Consider the following 20,580-nt stretch of genomic DNA (forward strand, 5'->3'; position numbering starts at 1 on the left):
GACTAAAGAATTTTGAAATAAAATTCAAACACCTGTTACTCTAGGATTTCAGCTACCCTTGAGCACCATATTCAACAGAATTTATCCATCATTTTTCATTTAATAGCCATATTTTGAAGAGCACAAGAAAATATCAACTTCACCGATCACTGTGGATCTGAAACGCATGAGCACTGATTGCTCAAAGAGCAACAAACCTGAGAATTTTAGTAGCTTTATATCCAACGATCTGAAATATAGAGCATCTTTGAAGGGCATTTTTTTTTTATCATACTTGTTGCATGACACATTTTACAATTATAACAACCTATAAATATTACAAGAAAAAAAGCAATTGATAGCTGGCCTCTACACTGGTCTACCATTGCACCAAACTAGAGGGGAAGCTTGACAAATCCTTGATTAATTCAGGCATCTTAAATTCTGTGAATTGGAACGCCTACTGTCGTTCTAACTTCGATTTAGTTTAATTATATTGATGTCCCGTTTTTAAAGCAACACTAGGGTATTTTGAGACGGACCTCGTAATTTTGAACCACGGTCAGATGAGGAGGACGACACCTGATCTGGCATCCCCCTCCATTCTAACTTCGGAAGAAAGCTTGAGCGCAATGATTGATTTAAAAATTAATACAAGGATAATGTCTGTATTTTTAGACCTGATAAGAAACTTATTTCCTTTCATAAATGTTGTTGTTGTTTCTAATGGCACTTGCCATGGACGAGCTCGCTGACGAATTCTGCGACTTTAAGCCGAGGGTGCGCCTCTTGTTTTTAGTAACACCAACTAGGGCCAAGAGTACGATTTTGCTACTTACGCATCACATTCGCTTGCACAACCCCTTTTTACAGGTTTTTTTTTCACACATCTCACAGGTAGAACAGATGAAGAACAACTATGCCCGAACCGCGACTCGAACCCAGGACGCCCACATCACGGAAGATGCGCTACCCCTATGCCAGGACGCCGGCCCTTTTATAAATGAAAATAATTATTGACATTAACAAGTATTTCTAAACGTGGAAATGATTTCATATACCAATTTTTGAACTTTTATAACTTGGGTGAAAAATATTTATAACATTCAAACATCCTAACTCCCCTGAATTTTGAATTCAAAATTGAAAATAGCGTTACATTTATCTAGGTCAACTTCAATAAGGTTAGGTACTAATTCTAAAAATAGAAAGGGAAAATTTCTTCAAAGGTTCAAAATTTCTAAAAAAAAAAAAAAAAGGAAAAAAAGTCATATTTGTTTAATGTTTTAAATTTTATTTTTTTGTTATTGTTATGAATGTTGAGAGTTGCTACTTTCAATGATATGAAGCTATGAATTTTAAAAATAGAGCCTTGACAATTTTAATAACAATTGTTAAATGTTATGATCACTATTAGACTACATTCGGCCGGCGCGTTTCACATGTTTGGATTAGATTAATATTTTTATCGGATATTTTGGGTGGGTTTAGTTCATGGTCATCTCAGGAATGCTGCAAGCGAAGATAGAGCATATAGATTTCAAGTCATCAAATAATAAACGGAGATAATCCGATTAGTGATTAGAGTTTCCATAGTTTCGAAACAGGAAATATTTGGAATTATAAATGCAATTTATAAGAAAATACCATTTTGATAGTTTTGAAATGATTTGCGATGCTCTTCCTGAAAGACGTCCAATTTCAGAAAGTAAAAGTTTTGATAATTATGCAGGAATTAATTACATTAATGAACACAAACTATTAATCTCTATTAATAATAAAGATGAATGTGTGTGTGTGTTGGAGTTCAATAAATTGGACCGTTTTTTCTGTAACTACGAAATTTGGTACCCATATGTTGTTGTTTCTTATGGCACTTGCCATGAACAAGCCCGCTGTTACGAAAACAGTGATTTTAAGCCGGGGGGGGGGGCGTCTCTTGGTTTTATAGTAGCGCCAACTAGCGCCAAGAGTATGACTTTGCTACTCACGTATCACTCATTCGCTTGCACAACCCCTTTTTACAGGAGAGCACTTCACACATAGCACAACGGAAGAACAATCATGCTCAAACCTGGACTCGAACCCAGGTCGCCCCGATCATACGGGCGTTACTCGTATTCCAGGACGCCGACGGTACACGTATATTTTGGAGGTAAGGAATGTACACTTTTAAATGATTTAAAAATTAATTAGAATTTTAATTAATTAAAAATTAAGATAAATTTTTTGCCGTTTTTAAGTAATAGCATATGAAAATATTATTGCACAAAACTAAATTTAACACCCTTTTAACATTTAAAAAATTATCTTTTTAATGACAGCAATTTAATAATTGCTTAAATCTTTAATTATTAAAACAAATTTTTTTTGCTTAATTATCAACAATATTGATTACATTGTTACACTGCGACTCATTCAGTTTTCCTTGTTTTATGAACTATTTAATTGCGTGATTTTTCTCCATTGATGAAAGCTATAGAAAACGGAATCTGTTTAAAGCTGTATAGTTTAAAGAAGAATAAAAAAGTGAAATTACAATACTACTAAATTTAGGACGTTTGAACCGCACATTTAAGTGTTTCATGGAGTTATAATGTCATTGAATTGCTCTCCATTAGCAAGGTTCATGCACACATGAGCAAAACATATGAAAGATAATTAAAATAACACGGTTTTAATATCTGACAGTTTGATAGAATCATGGACATGAATTTATATTTAAACGACTTAATTAAAATTGAATATAACCAAATTGTCCGGCGAACCAGTTAGTCGCCAATCGGGATTAGTATTACATAAAGATATTTCTAGCTTTCTAAAATTTTAATTGTAGAACATTAACAAAATGTAATATTTATTATTGGATTCATTTATTGAAAATTAGGTAAGTATATTAATTTATGATATATTAATTGCAGCATAAATATATACAATTATAATATTATGATTATAATCTGCAGCATACACTCGTTAGAATTGGCAATGATAAAATATTTGAAATAAAAATATTAAAATATTATTCTAAGAAAGTATTCTAAATATTTTATTGGTGAACCAAAATGCAAAAAATAATTTGTGTTTTCAAAACGCTTGATATCAAAATAATATATCTTAAAAACAAGATACTCTGATGGAAAAACATTAAATAGATTGAAATTTCAATCATATTTAAAATAATTGGCAAAATAAAAAGGGTTTTCTACCATTTTGCCAGTTTTTATTTAATACGAAAGCATATGACTTAATGATATGACAACAAAGGTCACTTGTTCTGCTTCTTTATCAACGTCACGATCCGATTCCGAGAGGAGTCTAAAAAATACTGTTTCCTCTCTTCCATGGAGAAACTCGGAACAGATTTCTCCAGCTATAACCATTGTATTGATTTTGCTCATTTTTATTTCATTATGGAACACATAATCTTTAGATTTGTCAATAAAAGTCACTTAGTATTCGTTATAGAATTTCAGCATTATAGTTCATATATGATTCCTAACATCTATTAGATGATAGAGCTGCTAAGGAAAAATGTTACATTTGATTAAGGAAAATGAAAACAATTTTTTAAGAATTCATTATTAATGAAAAAAAAAGGAACTTAATTTTTAATTGAAAAAAATTTTTTTTTTCTTTTTTTTTTCAAACAGTTTTAATTTTATTTATATATTTCAATAAAATTACTTTTGAATCAGTTTCTTAAGTAGTCCAAATATTCATATGAAAGATCGTCTATAATGATATTATATGCGCTTATTTTCTGCCGATTTTGTTCTTTTTATGATAGGAAATATATAAGTTTGTATGCATTTGAAAACGATAAAATTCAATTTTTAAAAATAAGAATTGCAATTTTTTTTTGACAGAGAGTCATACATTTTGAATATGCATTTTTTTAAATAGTAAATTGTAAAAAAAAAATTAAAATGAGATAATTCGAAGTTTTTCATGAAGAAAAAAAAATTGAAATGATGTTTTAAAAAATGTTCGAAATAAAGTAGCTGGTCTTTTTATCAAATTATTTGAAAAATCAATACAAGAACAAAACTTTAACAAATGAAAAGAATTTAGAAAAATTCTAAAACATTCTTTAAAAATTAAAATAAATTGTAGGCATTTTCAAAATTCCAATTTATTTAGAATATATTTTATCATTATTTCATGTTTTTATAAATGTTGTTTGATTACCAGATTTGAAAAAGAAAATTGTTCTTACTAATAAGTTTCATTAACAAAAAAGTATTTCTAGAAAAAATAAATTATTAATAGTTAATTTCTTTTTTGTTTTTATGATTCTAATTATTTATTGTAATTAATCATAGAGTCTTGAAATGAGTTTTTTTCCTCAAATTAACAATCGAATGGCATCTTTCATATGAAATCAGACTTAATAAATAAAATAAATTAATAATAAAAATATGAGCATATTAGAGTATTGTAATACCAGCGAAGACATGCATGCATATAACAGTAAAAAAATTGTAGAACTTTGGATCATCATTTAAATGAGTGAAAAACCACCATAAATTTCTTTTTCAAAACTATATAAAAAGTCAAATTTAAAAAATTATTAAAAAAATATTTTTCTAAAGTTTTGGCATCTGAAATTTTAATAATGGAGCTAAAATGCAGCAACACAAATCAAATGACAAATACAAAATGCTAAGATGTATTAAAACTCATTTATTTGGTCTCGAATTACATGCAATGATAAAATCCGACACTTGATTTGACAAAGAACAGCCTCTAACGCAGCGCGTAAGAGAAGTTATTGTCCCCAGCTGACACCATTTTGTACAAATTCAGTAACTTATTTCCCCTGCAATATAAAAATAGAATAAATGAACTAAGATTACAGTTGTATCATTAGCAATCAAATCATTCTGAAAAGTCATGATAAATAACATGTTAGCAAATCAGCCCATTTCAAAAAACATGGCAATGTTTAATCATATATTTTTTAATTTTATTCAAAATTCTGATATTGATTTTTAGCATAATAAATAAATAAATTATTATGATATAGTATGTATAAATGGAAAATTGCGCAAATAACAATTATATTTCATAATGAAAATTTTTGGCATGAATTAGCCAGACAAAGCTATGTCAAACAAAATTTGAATCTTCAAATGTTTGCTTTAGCAATAAATATGTTGTTGTTGTTAATGTTAAATGTTGCACATTAACAAATATAAATATTTCATTTTGAAAGATTTGCATTCTGTAACTGATTAAGATAAATTCATATAAAAATTGAAAATATTTGTAAAGACAGATATCCCTAAATCATGTTTAAATAATTATATTGAGATCACTTACAAAATCTGAAAATATTTTTAATGCCTTATCTCAATATTACATAAAAATAAAAATATTGAATTTTTCAGGGAGGTCAGTTATATAAAGATAAGGTTTCAATCAATGTCGAGGAGAATAGAGCTAGTTCTAAATAACATTAAAAGCTTTTTATAGTTATCTTTAACGAATTTTAAACTATCAAAGGTATTAGATTAATACTTTTAGAGCAAATTTTAAATAATTTTATTCTTTGACCACTTTGGAATGTTGTGTCTGGGCTTACATCTATGGATACCACTGCCGAATTTCAAATTGTAGAAAGAAGGCATTAAAGTAATGATTGGAATTTATAGCTTGGAAAAGTGAAATATCTTTGATTCGGAAAGGCAATTGATAAGATATTGCTGATTCGGTATTTGCCAAAGCTCACACAACTCATTGGAAATAATTGATAAAATAAAAACAATGAGGGTTATAGTAATTTTACTTTGAAATGTGCATGTAATAAAAAATTATAACATGAATGTGTTTGTGTATTAATTATATAAAGTTTCTTATTGAGACATCTTGAATTGGTACCATGCTCAAAGAATGCAATTTAGAATTTATACAGATTTTCGAATATAAAACCAAATTATCACCATTATGAGTAGACAATTCAAGATCAGAATCAAATATTCAAATAACTTTGTGACAAATATTTCGTTACTTAAGGCTTAAGTATTAAGGTAAGTAAGTTAAGTATGAAGGCTTAAGGCTGATTAAGTATGGATCCTAGAAAAATTAAAATATTTATGGAACCATACAAATTCAAGCAATATCTTAATTTATTAGAATCAAAATTGTGTTTTATCAAAATTGTATGAGAGACAGTTATGGCCCATTAAGAATTCCTCTCTTCCAGTACATGCTTGACGAATATTTTAAAAGATACTTGTTGCAAATTGTATGAGAGACAGTTATGGCCCATTAAGAATTCCTCTCTATTCAGTACATGTTTGACGAATATTTAAAAAGATTATTGTTGCAGACTAATTTGTTATGGGTAAAATTTTTAAGGCTGTTGCTACTTCATTAAGATGGTGTGGATTTAAAAGCTGGGTAAATTTAGTGTCAAGTTTAGACAGCCCTTTTTCGTTGAAAGTGGCGGGTTTTGGCATTTTGCTATCCTAAGCCCAAAACATTTTAAGGCCCATATTTAATATATCGTTAATTTAGTTTCAGATTTCTACAATTTTTTAATTTGATCAACCCATTAAGCATATATTTTTCCTTTTTTTATTTTAATAATTTAGTATAAACTTTATTTATATGCAAAAATATCATGAAGAATAACTAAAGTAATAAAATTTTAGAAAAGTTATCTGCTTTTATCACTTATTCCTTCCTTACTTACACTCCCCATTCATTTAATTATGATGATAGATGATAAGGAAGTAATAAAATTCAAATATTTATAACTTTTAAAATTATTGTTACAAGTCGAGTAAAAAGGAATATAACAATCAATTACATAAATAACTGACATACCAATATATTATAATTATAAATAAGTAATAAATCAATTACTATGGTATATTTAATAACGAGTTTAATATTTTAATGTAAAAGAATTTCTTGAAACTTTCGTATTTGGGGAATTTTTATTTTTTACAAATTTATTTATTTGACAATTAAACTAATAATATCATTTAATTGATTTGTCTGCAGTTGTTGCAATCGTACACATTTGCCTAGTCTGACTAGTTGAAAATCCCCCACTTTTTATTGAATTTCTTCATTATTCGGTGAAAGAACATGTTCTTTAAATTAATAGAAATTTATTGCTGTAGGTAGCATTAGATGTTAAGAATTCAGTAAACCGCGTGGTCTTCCTAAGCGGAGCTAGCTGCCAATCATGTAAATATCACATGGTCTCCCTGTTGATGTTAGTATACTTTTTTTTAGCAGAAGCGAACTTGACTCCTGTACTAGGGGGAGTGGGATCTCGGCTTTCTCTCACCCGAGAAATGTTATATATAGTTCTATAGGCCTACTACACAATGGCGTAATCATGTGCCTTTTGTTGCTGATGTTACCAATAAACCCCATAAAAGACAACCTGTGTCTTCAAGTCATTTTACCAGACCACAATCTTCACTTTCAAATAAATTATTGTGTAATCATGAAATGCAATAATAATTTTACATTAAATAAGGTTATTTTTTCATATAGACTCACAATTTTTTCCAATAAGGGATAGAAAAAAAAATTTAAAAATTTGCGCTCAATTTGGTAATGTCAAAATTTTTCTTAACATAATACATTTTAGAACCAATTATATAAAGAATTTATAAGATTTACAGATAGTCATAGATTGATGCTATTTGCCGAATTTAGATAAATTATGAATTAATACTTAATGAGTATTCTATTAGATATGAATATCATGATGTCTGTAGTACAGAAATAATAATACTTTACAAACTTATAATAAACTTTATAAATACTTATTTTATATTTAACACAATATATTCATACTGTATAAATACTTATAAATACTTTTTTAACTTTATAAATACTTATTTATATTAACAACATTGTATTATGATTACATAATTTTTCACAATAAGATTTGCATTCTTATGAAAACACAATTTTTTTTTCAATCTAATAATAAGAGTAACGCTTTAAATGCATCATATAAAAAGTTAAATAACAAATTATTCTACAGTTTAAAATAAAAACATTTTTTATCCATGACTGATATAGGGCCAATAAGCCGGGTTAATCCTTAATTCTTCCTTGTGATAGAAAAACCAACACTTGCCTATCGCGCCTTGCCAGTGGCCACCTTAAATGTCTTTTCTTTTATCAGGGTGAAAAATTTTATCCTTTTTACACGAAATTCTGCCAACATCAGGCCTCTGTTGAACATATTCTAGACTGTTTAGGACTTCTTTGGGGAGAAATTTATTCTTCTCCCTTCATCGTTTTTGACTTTCTTCTTGTCAACGGATTTTTGGATTTGGTCTGACTAAGTCAGGCCATGGAGATTTGCAACAACAGCAACATTTTCTATTACATGGAGTTGCGATAACATGTTTATCACAGAGATAGATTTGAAACCTTCTACAAGCATTCTCATTCAAACAATTTCTTGCAGTAGGAATTGTTTAGATTCCTTTATTTTGATAAAGCTAAAAGTGATTGTTTTGATTTTGAAAAAAAAGTGAACGACGTTACTATATTATGGAAACATTTAATCCCTAACATTAAGAATGTGTGTCGGTTGCGTCTGTGAAGGTTTAGATAGAAAATAGAAAAACATAACCCTGCTGTAGAAGACTTAAATAGCAATAAAATAAGCAAATTAACACTTCTTACCAATGCATGAATCAAAGACCTTGCCAGAGTCCGTCCAGTTCTTATGATGGCGTTCACTTTTTGTAAGGAGCAACCAAGGCACCATATCCATACGGGTAATAGGGGTATCCGTAGGGGTAACCAAGGTAATTGAGGGCAGCAGCAGCGGCATAGGGATAAACAGCCGCTGGTGCTACAGGAGCAGCAACGGCAGCAGCTGGTGCTGGAATGGCAGGAGCAGCATAACCGGCAGGTACAGCTGGTACTGCAGGAGCTGCAGGCACAGCGGCTACTGCAGCTGGGGATGGTAGGAATGGTGCATAGTAGCCTTTTGCATAGGGAGCATATGCTGCTGGTGCATATGGAAATAGAGGCCCAGCTGAGGCTGTGCAGCAGATCAAAGCGATAAGACAGGCGAAGAAGATCTGAAAAAGTAAACAAATTTTCTGTATTTTTGGTGTACTAACATTGTGTCTTGTATTTCTGTAGTTAATATAATCATCTTGTATTTCCTAATGGTAATATAGAAATTTAATCATGGTATTTCTTTCTATAAAGAATATACCATGGCATATTCATACGATGGCATTTGAATTTATTCTATATCAATTTTATTTGATTTTTTGATAAATAAGATTTAAAAAGTTGTTATACGAAAAAAATCAGAAAAAGCAGCATATTTTTCTTAAGATTGAATTTTTATTTTAAAAAAAACTTAAACTGAATTTACCATTTACTGTATTGTTTTAATTATAAATTTTCTGAACGTTCAAGTTTCTCTGTATTATACACAGAGTTATAGACATTTACATAAATCTGATCTAGGCGTCCTGGGTTCGAGTCCCGGTTCGGGCATGGTTGTTCTTCATCTGTTCTATCTGTGAGATGTGTGAATGTGCCGCCCTGTAAAAAGGAGTTGTGGAAGCGAGTGAGTGATGCGTGAGTAGCAAAATCGTACTCTTGGCCCTAGTTGACGCTACTAAAACAAGAGATTCTCCCTATAGGCTTAAATCGCTGACTTCGAAAACAGCGGGCTTGTCCATGGCAAGTGCCATCAGAAACAACAACAACATAATTCTACTTCCAGATTCTGATAATTTTGTTTACAATATTCTTCAATAACTTAATTTGATCTTTAAGATATTATTCTAGAATTTCATTTTCTCTTTGTATATTTCTTTTCATTTAAAATTGCCAGTTTTTGCGCCAGTCTATAAAAATTCGCAATTCTTCAGAAATTACGATTGTTAGTAAATAAAATTGAAAAGAGTTAGCAATTAATCTGGACTAAAAGAATCGTAAACTTTAGAGTTTTCTTCGGTTAAATATCTTTTATAAAAAAACAGTCACCAAACAGAATTAAATACATTATGAAATTTGAAGCAATTTTGCATCTTTTTTCTCTAGACGTTTACCATGAAAGGTTTATGAATTGATTAGATAATAACCAGAAAGTATCTTTAAATCTTTTAGTCAAAAATCTTTTGGTTGCCTTTTAAATATTGTCATATTGTCATTATCTACAAATTTAAAGAAAGACAATTCGAGATTTTTAAAGCTTTTTTTATCTGTTTTTAGAACATTTTCAATATTGCCACTGAATTCGAGTAAAAAAAAACATAAAACCCTGAAAAATATTCAGCCAAAATTCTGAGGCACTTACCATCGAATTCATGACTGTAGCTACTGATCGACTGCTGCTGCTATTCCGCAAGACTTAACTGAAGCTCGGAAAGCACAAGTGTGGAGATCCGAGAACTGTTCTCGGCTTTTATAGGCAGAGATTTCCCTATTTTTCTGACTTAACACCGAAAAAAAAATCAGCTGTTTCGTGGTAAAGCAATTCAAAACATCTCTCACTTTATTTATTTTTTATACTTATTTTTCTAGTCGGTGTATCAAAGTATCCGTCTTTCCTTAAGGATGGAAGTTGACACCCCAGGGTCATGAAGAACATAAAGCGTGTCTTTTCATAAACGTTCCTTCCGATATATATTTGTGCGTTCTGTTCTTCTCATCACACCTTTGAGGGAGAGATGGGACACAATTCATTCCGGGATGACTACTAACTATCTTATTTTGGCATTAGAACAATGGAAAGGTGTTTGAGGGTAAAACGGCGTCTGGAAATTTGTAACTCCCTCAAGCGAAAAATAATTAAAACTTTTTTTAGATCTGATCTGTATGTTATTTTATTTTGGGATATAACAAGTAATGTGAGGCGATATGGATTATATGTATGTTATAAGGTATCGGCAATTCTTCTTTAGCTTTTTTTACCAGTTTGGGTAAATCAAAATTCATTGTGACCAGATTATTTAAGTACTGAACAATTTTAGATGTATCTAAATCCAGGTAAATCTTTTATGCGAAAATTAAGTTTTATGATACCTTTATCATGGATTTTTAGAGACTTTAGATTCAAGACTCTTGTTGATTTTCGTTTTTTTCTTCAGTTAAGTGTCCCCACCAGGGGACCCAGAAATGGTGTGTCTCTTTACTCTCTAATTCTTTGGCTGATTCCTTGGATGAATCCCGTAAATTCTTTACTCATTAAAAAAATCTAAGTTTTTAAAATCCTTCTTAGTTTTTATCCTTTGGATTGCCTCTTTCATATTTGCATATTTTCCAGCCACTTAAGAGCTAATTTGTCGATTTTTTCTCTTGCTTATTTTAAAACTTTTTGCTGAAAAAACGTTTCCATCCACATTAATTTGAAAATCCAAAAATTCATGGTCATTCAGCGTATTTTAGATTAAATTCCAGCCCATTGCTCATCATGCAAGTCTTTAGTTGATAAAGTGACATCAATCCACCTTTTTACACGTGCAAATTGAAACGTTGGCAATGAGTTTGGATCATTCCAAATAACAAGGTTTTTAAAAAAAATGAATTCTATAAACAGAATGGATTCATCCTGTGGTTATAATCGGGAATTTCATTTCCGCACAGAGGACTATGAAAGTTGAAATCTACTAGGAGTACGGATGATGTCCCCAGTTTTTTAAACATATTTTCAAGCTCCCTGCAGATTTCCTCCTTATTGTGAGACGGTGGGGGAAGTATGCTGATACCACTGTAATTTCGCTATTTCCCATTGGCAAATTAGTAGCTACAATGCTTTCGCTATTAAATCTTGTCAATAAGGAAATATTTTGGCTTCTTACTACTACTATCACCCACCGGTAAGGATGAACAATTATCCTCCATCTCAGGAGAAGCCCTATTATTTTCCTTTAATTGCATACGGTACCTGCAGAAAGTAAAACTCAGAAATATTGTCCACAAACAAATTTGGCGCAAATTTCCACTTTCGAGATTATGTTGAATAACTCGCCAAAAATTACCACTGACGAGCTTATTAACCATATTTTGTTTGTTTAATAAACTGATCACTTTCCTCTAAATATAGGGCAATGTTCCGATGCCGCAGTGTGGCTCGTTCTAATTATAACGCCTGTTCTGAGATAGTCTTTGCAGTTTTTGAACTCTGGATTTTGCTTTGTGTAAAAATTATTATTACGTGATTCCAAGCAGCAGCTTGGATCACATACTCATGCATTGGAGCAACTTTCTTCTGTTTGCATACATTTTGATAGGAAATACCTAAATCTCAATTATAAAATCTAAGGAGATACACAAATTTTATGAATGCATACGATCCGATGTCTCATTGTAGTCTTGATTTATCTTTAATTATTCGGAACACTTGTGGATCCAAATTTATAACCCAATGAGTAGAACTGCCTCTTCCTTTTTTCCTGTATAGAACCCGCATGTTCCCTACTATGTCATTTTTTGTTTGATTTCAATGAGGAAATCAAATTCTTCCTCCTCTCTGACCTCTCACTTTTTTTCATGTCCTATTTAATGATTTGAGGCAATCTAGTCTGTAGAGTTGTGGCCTTGCATACATTTGAAGATCTGGATGTTTATTAATTGAATCTTTCAACTTTATGACCATTTCTGGCGTTTCTACCTGAACCAGGACTCCATTTCCCATTGCCTGTATTTAGAACCATAATTTTAATTTCCATCTCCCTTCGTCTGATATTTGCTTCCAATGTCCTCCTCATTTTAACCAATAAATTTATTGTCTCTATAACAGGTCTTACCACCAGTGTAGGTAGGTTTGCCTTAGGTAGAAATAGTGTCAAATCGTTATCTTTATCTTTTCGGTTTATCATTTTTTTTGTTGCATTTGATTCACTTCTTCCCCCACCAGGAGTTTTTAGGAGGCGTGGATCCTTCTAATAAAAGTTAGATCTGGTTTTAATGATTTTTATTTTTATTTTCCCTATACCATCACAGTTTTGCTTTTTAACCACCGTTGCAAATGTTGGTCTGTTGTTATCAATTTATTTTGATTCCTGAAAAATTTGGCAAAACATTCAAAAATATGTTTCTCAGATATTCGGCCACGTTACCCTCAATCCTATATTTATAGATAATGTTTTTAAATGTTTACATTATTCCCAATAGTTCAAAGCTTTGTTTTCCCCTCTCAGATATTGTTTTGTTTTCACTTACATTCGCATTCTTTTCCCTCTTAACATTTGCAATCCCAACATTCATTTCTGTCTCCTTGTCCTTATTAAAAATGTACGGTCATTTGTCTTTAGGGTGATTCTCCCCCGTTTCCATTTTTACAATTCTTTTCTTTTTCCATTTTGTAGACATTCGTATTAATCTGCATTAACAGTTCAGTTGTCTCATTTGAATCAGAATCCGATCATTTTTTAAAGTATTTATACGTCAATCTTTTAAATCCTTTTATTGGTTTTGATATATGAGGGATAGTTACCCCCACTCATTTTGGAGAGTAAAATAAACTCCCATCATCAGTTAAAATATCGCTATCATCCGCATAGTTTTCCCTATCCGTCATATGTTTTTGTCTTATTTCATTTTTATTATTTATTCAAAAACTCTAAATTTCTAGTGCAATAATTTTATGTACTTGCCGATTGTAATAGTGACCAAAAGCGTCCCTACCTAAAAAAAAAAATCTCCAATTTGGCGATTTTAATCTTTAAACTATATAGCATCTGATTCGAACGCTCAGAATTTTCATAATAAATAATAATGCATTTGAGTAAATTTTTATAATTTGGCGAAATTTTTCTTGGTGCCTTTTGGTAGCCGTTAAAACCAGATTGTTCCTAATTTTAACACTAATTAACTGTTGTAGGGTAACAAAAAATACAGTTTTAGCGATTTTTTTAACGAAATATTTGGAAAACTTCACCAATATTAAATTTTAATTGTTATAAATACAAATTTTGTAATACATTTATTATTATAAACACATTACAAACTTTAAAAATACTGTCCAAATAAAATATCACTCAAAAATATTTTTCAACATAAATTTACCTAGATGAAAACAAGATTTTCTTCTAATTAGAAGCACCTATCAGAGTCATAAATTTCGAAATAACTTAGTTGTCAACTGGTACTCAATATATTTATGGAAATTTTACATAAATCTTAGTTTAAAATTAGCAAAATAAAAATCGTAAAATATGAACCTGCGCATTAATCAAATCTTTGAATTCAGTAGGGCAATATCCAAGTCCTGCAAATAGTTCATGCACCAAACGCAGATATTGATAACAGTTTCTCGGATAGTAAATGCACAACAAAATGGCTACACAAATAAGTGGGCGTTTCTGTCCCATTAACACTTCAAAAAAATCAATAACTTATAAGAGACTAACAGAATATTGAAATAAAATTCAAACACCTGTTACTCTAGGATTTCAGCTACTCTTTAGCACCATATTCAGCAGAATTTATCCATCATTTTTAATTTAATAGCCATATTTTGAAGAGCACAAGAAAACATCAACTATATCGATCACAACAGATCTGAATCATGTGAGCACTGATTGCTCAAAGAGCAACAACCTGAGAAATTTGGTAGCTTTAAATCCAATAATCTGCAATATAGAGCATTTTTGAAGAGCCTTTTTTATCATACTTGTTGCATGACGCAATTTTCAGTTATAATAACCTATAAACCAAGAGAAAAAAGCAAATGACACCTGGCATCTCCTCTGGTCTACCATTGTATCAAACTCGGGGAAAAGTTTGACAAAGCCTTGTTAAATTCAGCATCCTAATTTCTCTGAATTGGTAACTTTTCTTGCCTACTGTCGTTCTAACTTCGAAACAAAGCTTGATTGCAGTGATTGATTTGAAAATAAATACGAGGATAATGTCAGCAATTCTGGATCTGACAAGAAACTTATTTTCTTTAATAAATGAAAATAATTATTTACATTAATACTTCCAAACGTGGGAATTATTTCATATACCAATTTTTGAATATTTTCAAACTTGGGTGAAAAATATTTATAAAATTCAGACATCCTAATTTCTATGAATTTTGGATTCAAAATTGAAAATAGCGTTGAATTTGATTATGTTGATTTGAGTAATGTTAGGTGCTAACTTTAAAAATAGAAGGGGAAAAAATCTTTTAAAGATTCGAATCTTCATCTTCTTGTACCTGAAAAAATCAAATTCAGTAAAGTCTTAAAATTTTGTTGTTGTTGCGAATATTGGGACTTGCTATTTTCAGTTATGTAAAACTATGAATTTCAAAAATTGAACAATGGAATTTTTAATAATAGTTGTTAAATGTTATGATTGCCAGTTTATAATCAGCCCACAAATGTTTATTAATCTAATCTTTGGATTAGATTAATAATTTTAGCTAATATTTTCGGTGGTTTTAATTCACGGTGATCTCAGGAATGCTGCAAGCGAAGATGACAGATATCAATGCATCAAATAACAGACGGAAATCATCCAGTTAACGATAAGAGTTTTTGTAACTTTGAAATGGAGAATACCCGAAATTATGAACACAGTATATAAGAAAATACCATTTCGGTAATTTTGAAATGATTGGCCAAGCTTTTAGAGAAAGAAGTCCAGCCTCAGAAAATAAAAGTTATGATAATTACACATTAACAGAATTCAATAAAAAATAATAATCTTTACTACTAATAAAGATGAATGCATGTGTGTGTGTGTTGCTTACTATAGACCAGACAGTTTTCCCTATAACTACGAAATTTGGTAAACATATACTTTGGAGGCTGGGGCAGATGCACTTTAAAAAGATTATTTTTAAAAAAATTATTAGAGTTTTATTAATAAAAAATTGAGGTGAATATTTTGACGTTTTTTCGTGATAGCATCGGAAAATATTTTTTCAAAACTAAATTTTACACCGTTTCAAAATTTAAAAAAAAAAAAATGTGTTTTCAATGATAGCAATTGAATAATTGTGTATATTTTTAATTTTTTTTTTTTTTTTGCCTAATTTTCAAGAATAGATTATATTGTTACTTTGAAATTAATTCCGCTTTCATCGTTTCATCAAATATTTAAACGTGTGACTTTCTTCCATTGTTGAAAGCTAGGGAAGGAGGATTCTGCTTAAATCTGTACAATTTACGAGACGGTTAAAAAAAGATTCATTTTGTTATGCAGATGAAAACACCGGTTTTTAGGAATCATATTTTATTGAGATTTCTTCTGGTTTCCACATCACAAAACATCAAATTACACACACACACATACCTAACATGGAAGAATAAAATATCACAGTTTCAAGTTGGCTGACCAACTATCACAGAATGGTCATGTTTTATTAACTATAATGTTTTACTAAAAGTCCAACTATTGATTCCTCGTGACCCGAAAATCCTCTGAAATTAGGCCTAAGAGATATACCATTTTAACAGAGAAGAAAAACACAAAACAATAAATTAGAAGAATACGAACACTAATAAGCAAAAATACAATAACATAAAATAACCATATAATAACACTCAAACAAATTATGAAAAACAAAAAGAAAAAAACATTCCAGAAGCAGACAAAAAAATATTTTTTTTAAAACATAAGCTTTCCTGTTGTGTTTCTCCAGCTCTACATTGCCCTAGCTAACGCCATTCAAGGTAAAAAAAATAATTGGAGGGTCTCAGCGACATCTATTGAATTATTTAATATGCAACGGAAGGTCTATTTTTATTTTAGATAAAGGATTAATCCCAAATCCTCCCTTGTTTAGTTAAAAAATTAATATTGCAGTAGTTTCTGGGAAATTCATTATATATATATATATATATATAAAGAGAGAGATACACACACAAGATATATGAATGAAAAATGTAAATGACACATTTACGGTTTTCATAGTGTAATAATATCATGGGACTAGTATCCAGTGGAAAGTTCATGCACACAGTGAGAAAAACATATGAAAGAGAATTAAAATAACATGGCTTTAATATCTGACAGTTTAATAGAATCATGGATATGAATTTAAATGAATTTAATTAATTAAGTTAAAAAACGTGTATGAAACAAAATATTTTTCAAAGGTTTTGACATTTGGAATTTTAATAACTGAGAAAAATTTCAACAGCACAAATGAACTGACACATACAGATTGCTAAGATGTATAAAAACTCATTTATTTGGTCTCGAATTACATGCAATGATAAAATCCGGCACTTGATTTGACAAATAATTACTTCTAAGAGAAATTATTGTCCCAAGCTGACACCTTTTTGTAAAAATTCAGTAACTCGTTGCGTCTGAAAATATAATGACAATAAATAAACTAAAATTACAGTCATATCATTAACAATCAAATTTATTTGGTGAAGTCATGATAAATAACATGGTAGTAAATTTGTCCATTTGGAAAAACATGGGTATTTAATAAGGATCTTTTTTTTTTATTCAAAATTATGATATTCATTTTTTAACACAAGAAATAAATGCAATTTATATTATGTTTAGATTGAAAATTATTATTGTAACTGTTAAACTTGATAATGAAGATTTTTGGCATAGATTACCCAACCAATTCGAATCTTCAAATTTTTGCTTTAGCAAACATAAATGTTCTACATTAGCAAATATAAATGTTTCATTTTGAAAGATATGTATTTTGTATATGCTTACGAAAAAGATAATTTCATATAAAAAATTGAAAGTGTTCGTGAGAACAAATATCCCTAAATCATGTTTAAATAATTATACTGCCATTACTTACAAAATTCAATATATATTTTTAATGCTTTATTTCAATATAGTATAAAGATAAAAAATATTGAATTTTTCAGGGATTTCAATTTTAGGGATTTCAATTTCAAACGGACATAGTCTCAACTAGTTTTGAAAAGAATCGAGTTCGTTTCAAATAATACTAAAAGCTTTTTATAGTTTTCTTTTTACGAATTTTAAGCTATCAAAGGTATAAGATTAATACTCTTACAACAAATTTTAAATAATTTTATTTCTTGACCACTTTGGAATGTTGGGCATCTGGGCTCACGTCTATGGAAATCACTGTTGAACTTCAAATAGTGGAAAGAGGGAAATAAACTAAAGAAGTTCATTTATCACTTGGAAAAGTGAAATATTTTTACAATAGATAAGATATTACTGATTCGGCATTCTTATAAAAGCACGAATTTTTCAATTTATCTTCAATCTAATAACAAATGGAAAACTTAAATAAATTACAGAAAGATTAAATAATAAATCATTCAACAGTTTAACATAGAAATATTTTCTATAACATGGAATTGTGGCAGTATATTTATCATAGAGGGAGATTTGAATTGTTGTTCAAGCATTCTTATTCGAACAATCTCTTGAAGTAGGGATCTTTTTCGATTCCATTATTTTGATAAGCTTAAGAGTGATTGTATGGAATAACGCTACCATATAATGGAAAGGTTTAGTCTCTAACTATATTTATATGCGTCGGTTGCGCTTCTGATGGTTTCGATAGAAAATAGAACAACTTAACCCGATTGCACAAGACTTAATTAGTAATAACATAAATAAATCAATCCTTGCCAATGCATGAATGAAAGACCATGACAAAATCAGTTCCTATGCAGTCATTCACTTTTTGTAAGGAGCAACCAAGGCACCATATCCATAGGGGTAATAGGGGTATCCGTAGGGGTAACCAAGGTAATTGAGGGCAGCAGCAGCGCCGTAGGGATAGACAGCAGCTGGTGCTACAGGAGCAGCAACGGCAGCAGCTGGTGCTGGAATGGCAGGGGCAGCATAACCGGCAGGTACAGCTGGTACTGCAGGAGCTGCAGGTATAGCGGCTACAGCAGCTGGGGCTGGTAGGAATGGTGCATAGTAGCCTTTTGCATAGGGAGCATATGCTGCTGGTGCATATGGAAATAGAGGCCCAGCTGAGGCTGTGCAGCAGAACAAAGCGATAAGGCAGGCGAGGAAGATCTGAAAAAAAAAGTAAACAGAATTTCTGTATTTTTAATATATTTACCATTGTATCTTATATTTCAATGGTTAATACATCTCTCCCCCCTCTCTTATAGAATTAAGATAAAAATAAAGTTAATTTAAATTAGTATCATTGTTATCAATTAAAAGAATTCGATGTTTGAAATACTAGATGATTCACGAAATAAAGTAAAATTAAGAAGAATTGGGAAATTAAATCTCAAACAGCATCGCTAAGGAATAAAGAGGGTTAATTCTCATTAAAAAAGACTGAATGACACTAGTTTAGAATTTTGCTGATTGCGTTTTTAAATAGAAAAATTGCCCTGATGAATTCAATAATATCAAAATTACTGCATTTTGTAGCGATATTAATATAATTTGATACTGAATTAAGTATTACTGAATAAAGCGAAAGATAAAGACCCACAATAAAAGTTTTCTCATTATTTTAAGGTCATTATCTATTTTATTATTAATAGTTCATTATTTTTGTTCATTATTTATTTGGTTTCATCATAAGTAATTATGCAAATAAAGTCTCATAATGAAATCCATTTCATAAAATTAGCTAATGAGTTTCACGCTTTGACGAAGAAAATGTGTATAGTTTAAAAACTATTTAATTACATCATTTATCCATATTATTGTCTTCCAAGAGGAATAATGGTTGACGAATTCATTTTGAACTCTAAGTAAAATACAAATTTTAATTCTAAATAAAGCGAATTAGAGATTGAAACATTATCTTGTAATTCCTAATGGTAGTATAAAAATTTAATCAATGTAATTTGTTCTATAAAAATATTTCATGCATAAGATGGATTTGAATTTATTCTATATCAATTTTATTTGATTTTTAAAAAGAAAAAAAATTAAGAAAATAAGTATATTTTTCATAAGATATTGCCTTAAAAAATAACAACTTAAATTGCAGTAGAAATTTTCTGTTTTGTTTTAATTGTACATTTTATGAACTTTCAAGGTTCTCTGTGCTATAATATACTAACATACAATTCATTACCGTATTCCAATAATTTCATTTAAAATATATTTTAATAATTTAACTTGTTCTTTAAAATAATATCACATAATTTTATTGTCTCATTGTATATTTCTATTAAATTAAAATTTCCAGATCATTCGACGATATATATAAAAAGGTGCAATTCTTCAGGAATTTCAATTATTAATAAGCAAAATTGAAAATAACTTAGACTAAAGAATCTTAAACTTTCAAATTCCTTTCGACTAAATACATTTTTCATAAAAGAATAGTACAGATAGAATTTAAAATATCAGTTTTTAATGCAATTTTGTCTCTTTTTGACTAAATATTTATCACGAAATGTTTATAAAGTTATTATGTAATAATCAAAAATTATCTTTATATCTTTTAGTCAATAAATCTTTGGATGACTTTCAAATGATCATCTTATTGTCATTATCTACAAATTTAAAAAAGATAATTCAAAAATTTCTAAAGTAATTTTTATATACTTTTTGGAACAATTTCAATGTTGCCCTTGAATTTGAGAAAAATTATGTCCGAAAAAAACTCAACTAAGATTCTTAAGATTCTGAGTCACTTACCATCGAGTTCATGACTGTAGGAATTGAACGTCTCCTGCTATATTCCACAAGACTTGACTGAACCTC

At 29.8% G+C, this 20,580-nt stretch overlaps 2 protein-coding genes across 3 annotated transcripts; both read right to left on the minus strand.

Moving 5' to 3' along the window:
• Positions 1-4,642: 4,642 nt before the first annotated feature.
• On the minus strand, positions 4,643-10,438 carry LOC129989070 (cuticle protein 70, isoforms A and B-like). The gene is made up of 3 exons (XM_056097393.1): positions 10,289-10,438; positions 8,647-9,050; positions 4,643-4,798 (listed from the first exon to the last, which is right to left on the minus strand). Exons 1-2 carry the CDS (start codon positions 10,298-10,300, stop codon positions 8,700-8,702), a joined length of 363 nt encoding a protein of 120 aa, XP_055953368.1. The 5' UTR covers positions 10,301-10,438; the 3' UTR covers positions 4,643-4,798; positions 8,647-8,699.
• A 6,676-nt stretch (positions 10,439-17,114) lies between these two features.
• On the minus strand, positions 17,115-20,580 carry LOC129988864 (cuticle protein 70, isoforms A and B-like). 2 transcript variants are annotated; one of them, XM_056097140.1, is made up of 3 exons: positions 20,515-20,580; positions 18,520-18,918; positions 17,124-17,243 (listed from the first exon to the last, which is right to left on the minus strand). In XM_056097140.1, the coding sequence occupies exons 1-2, from the start codon at positions 20,524-20,526 to the stop codon at positions 18,568-18,570; spliced, it is 363 nt and encodes a 120-aa protein (XP_055953115.1). In that variant the 5' UTR covers positions 20,527-20,580; the 3' UTR covers positions 17,124-17,243; positions 18,520-18,567. The 2 variants fall into 2 exon arrangements, with proteins under 2 accessions (XP_055953114.1, XP_055953115.1); XM_056097139.1 differs by having other exon boundaries at positions 17,115-18,918.

The sequence above is a fragment of the Argiope bruennichi genome, chromosome 10 (assembly GCF_947563725.1).
Source record: "Argiope bruennichi chromosome 10, qqArgBrue1.1, whole genome shotgun sequence".
NCBI classification, from domain to species: Eukaryota; Metazoa; Arthropoda; class Arachnida; order Araneae; family Araneidae; genus Argiope; species Argiope bruennichi.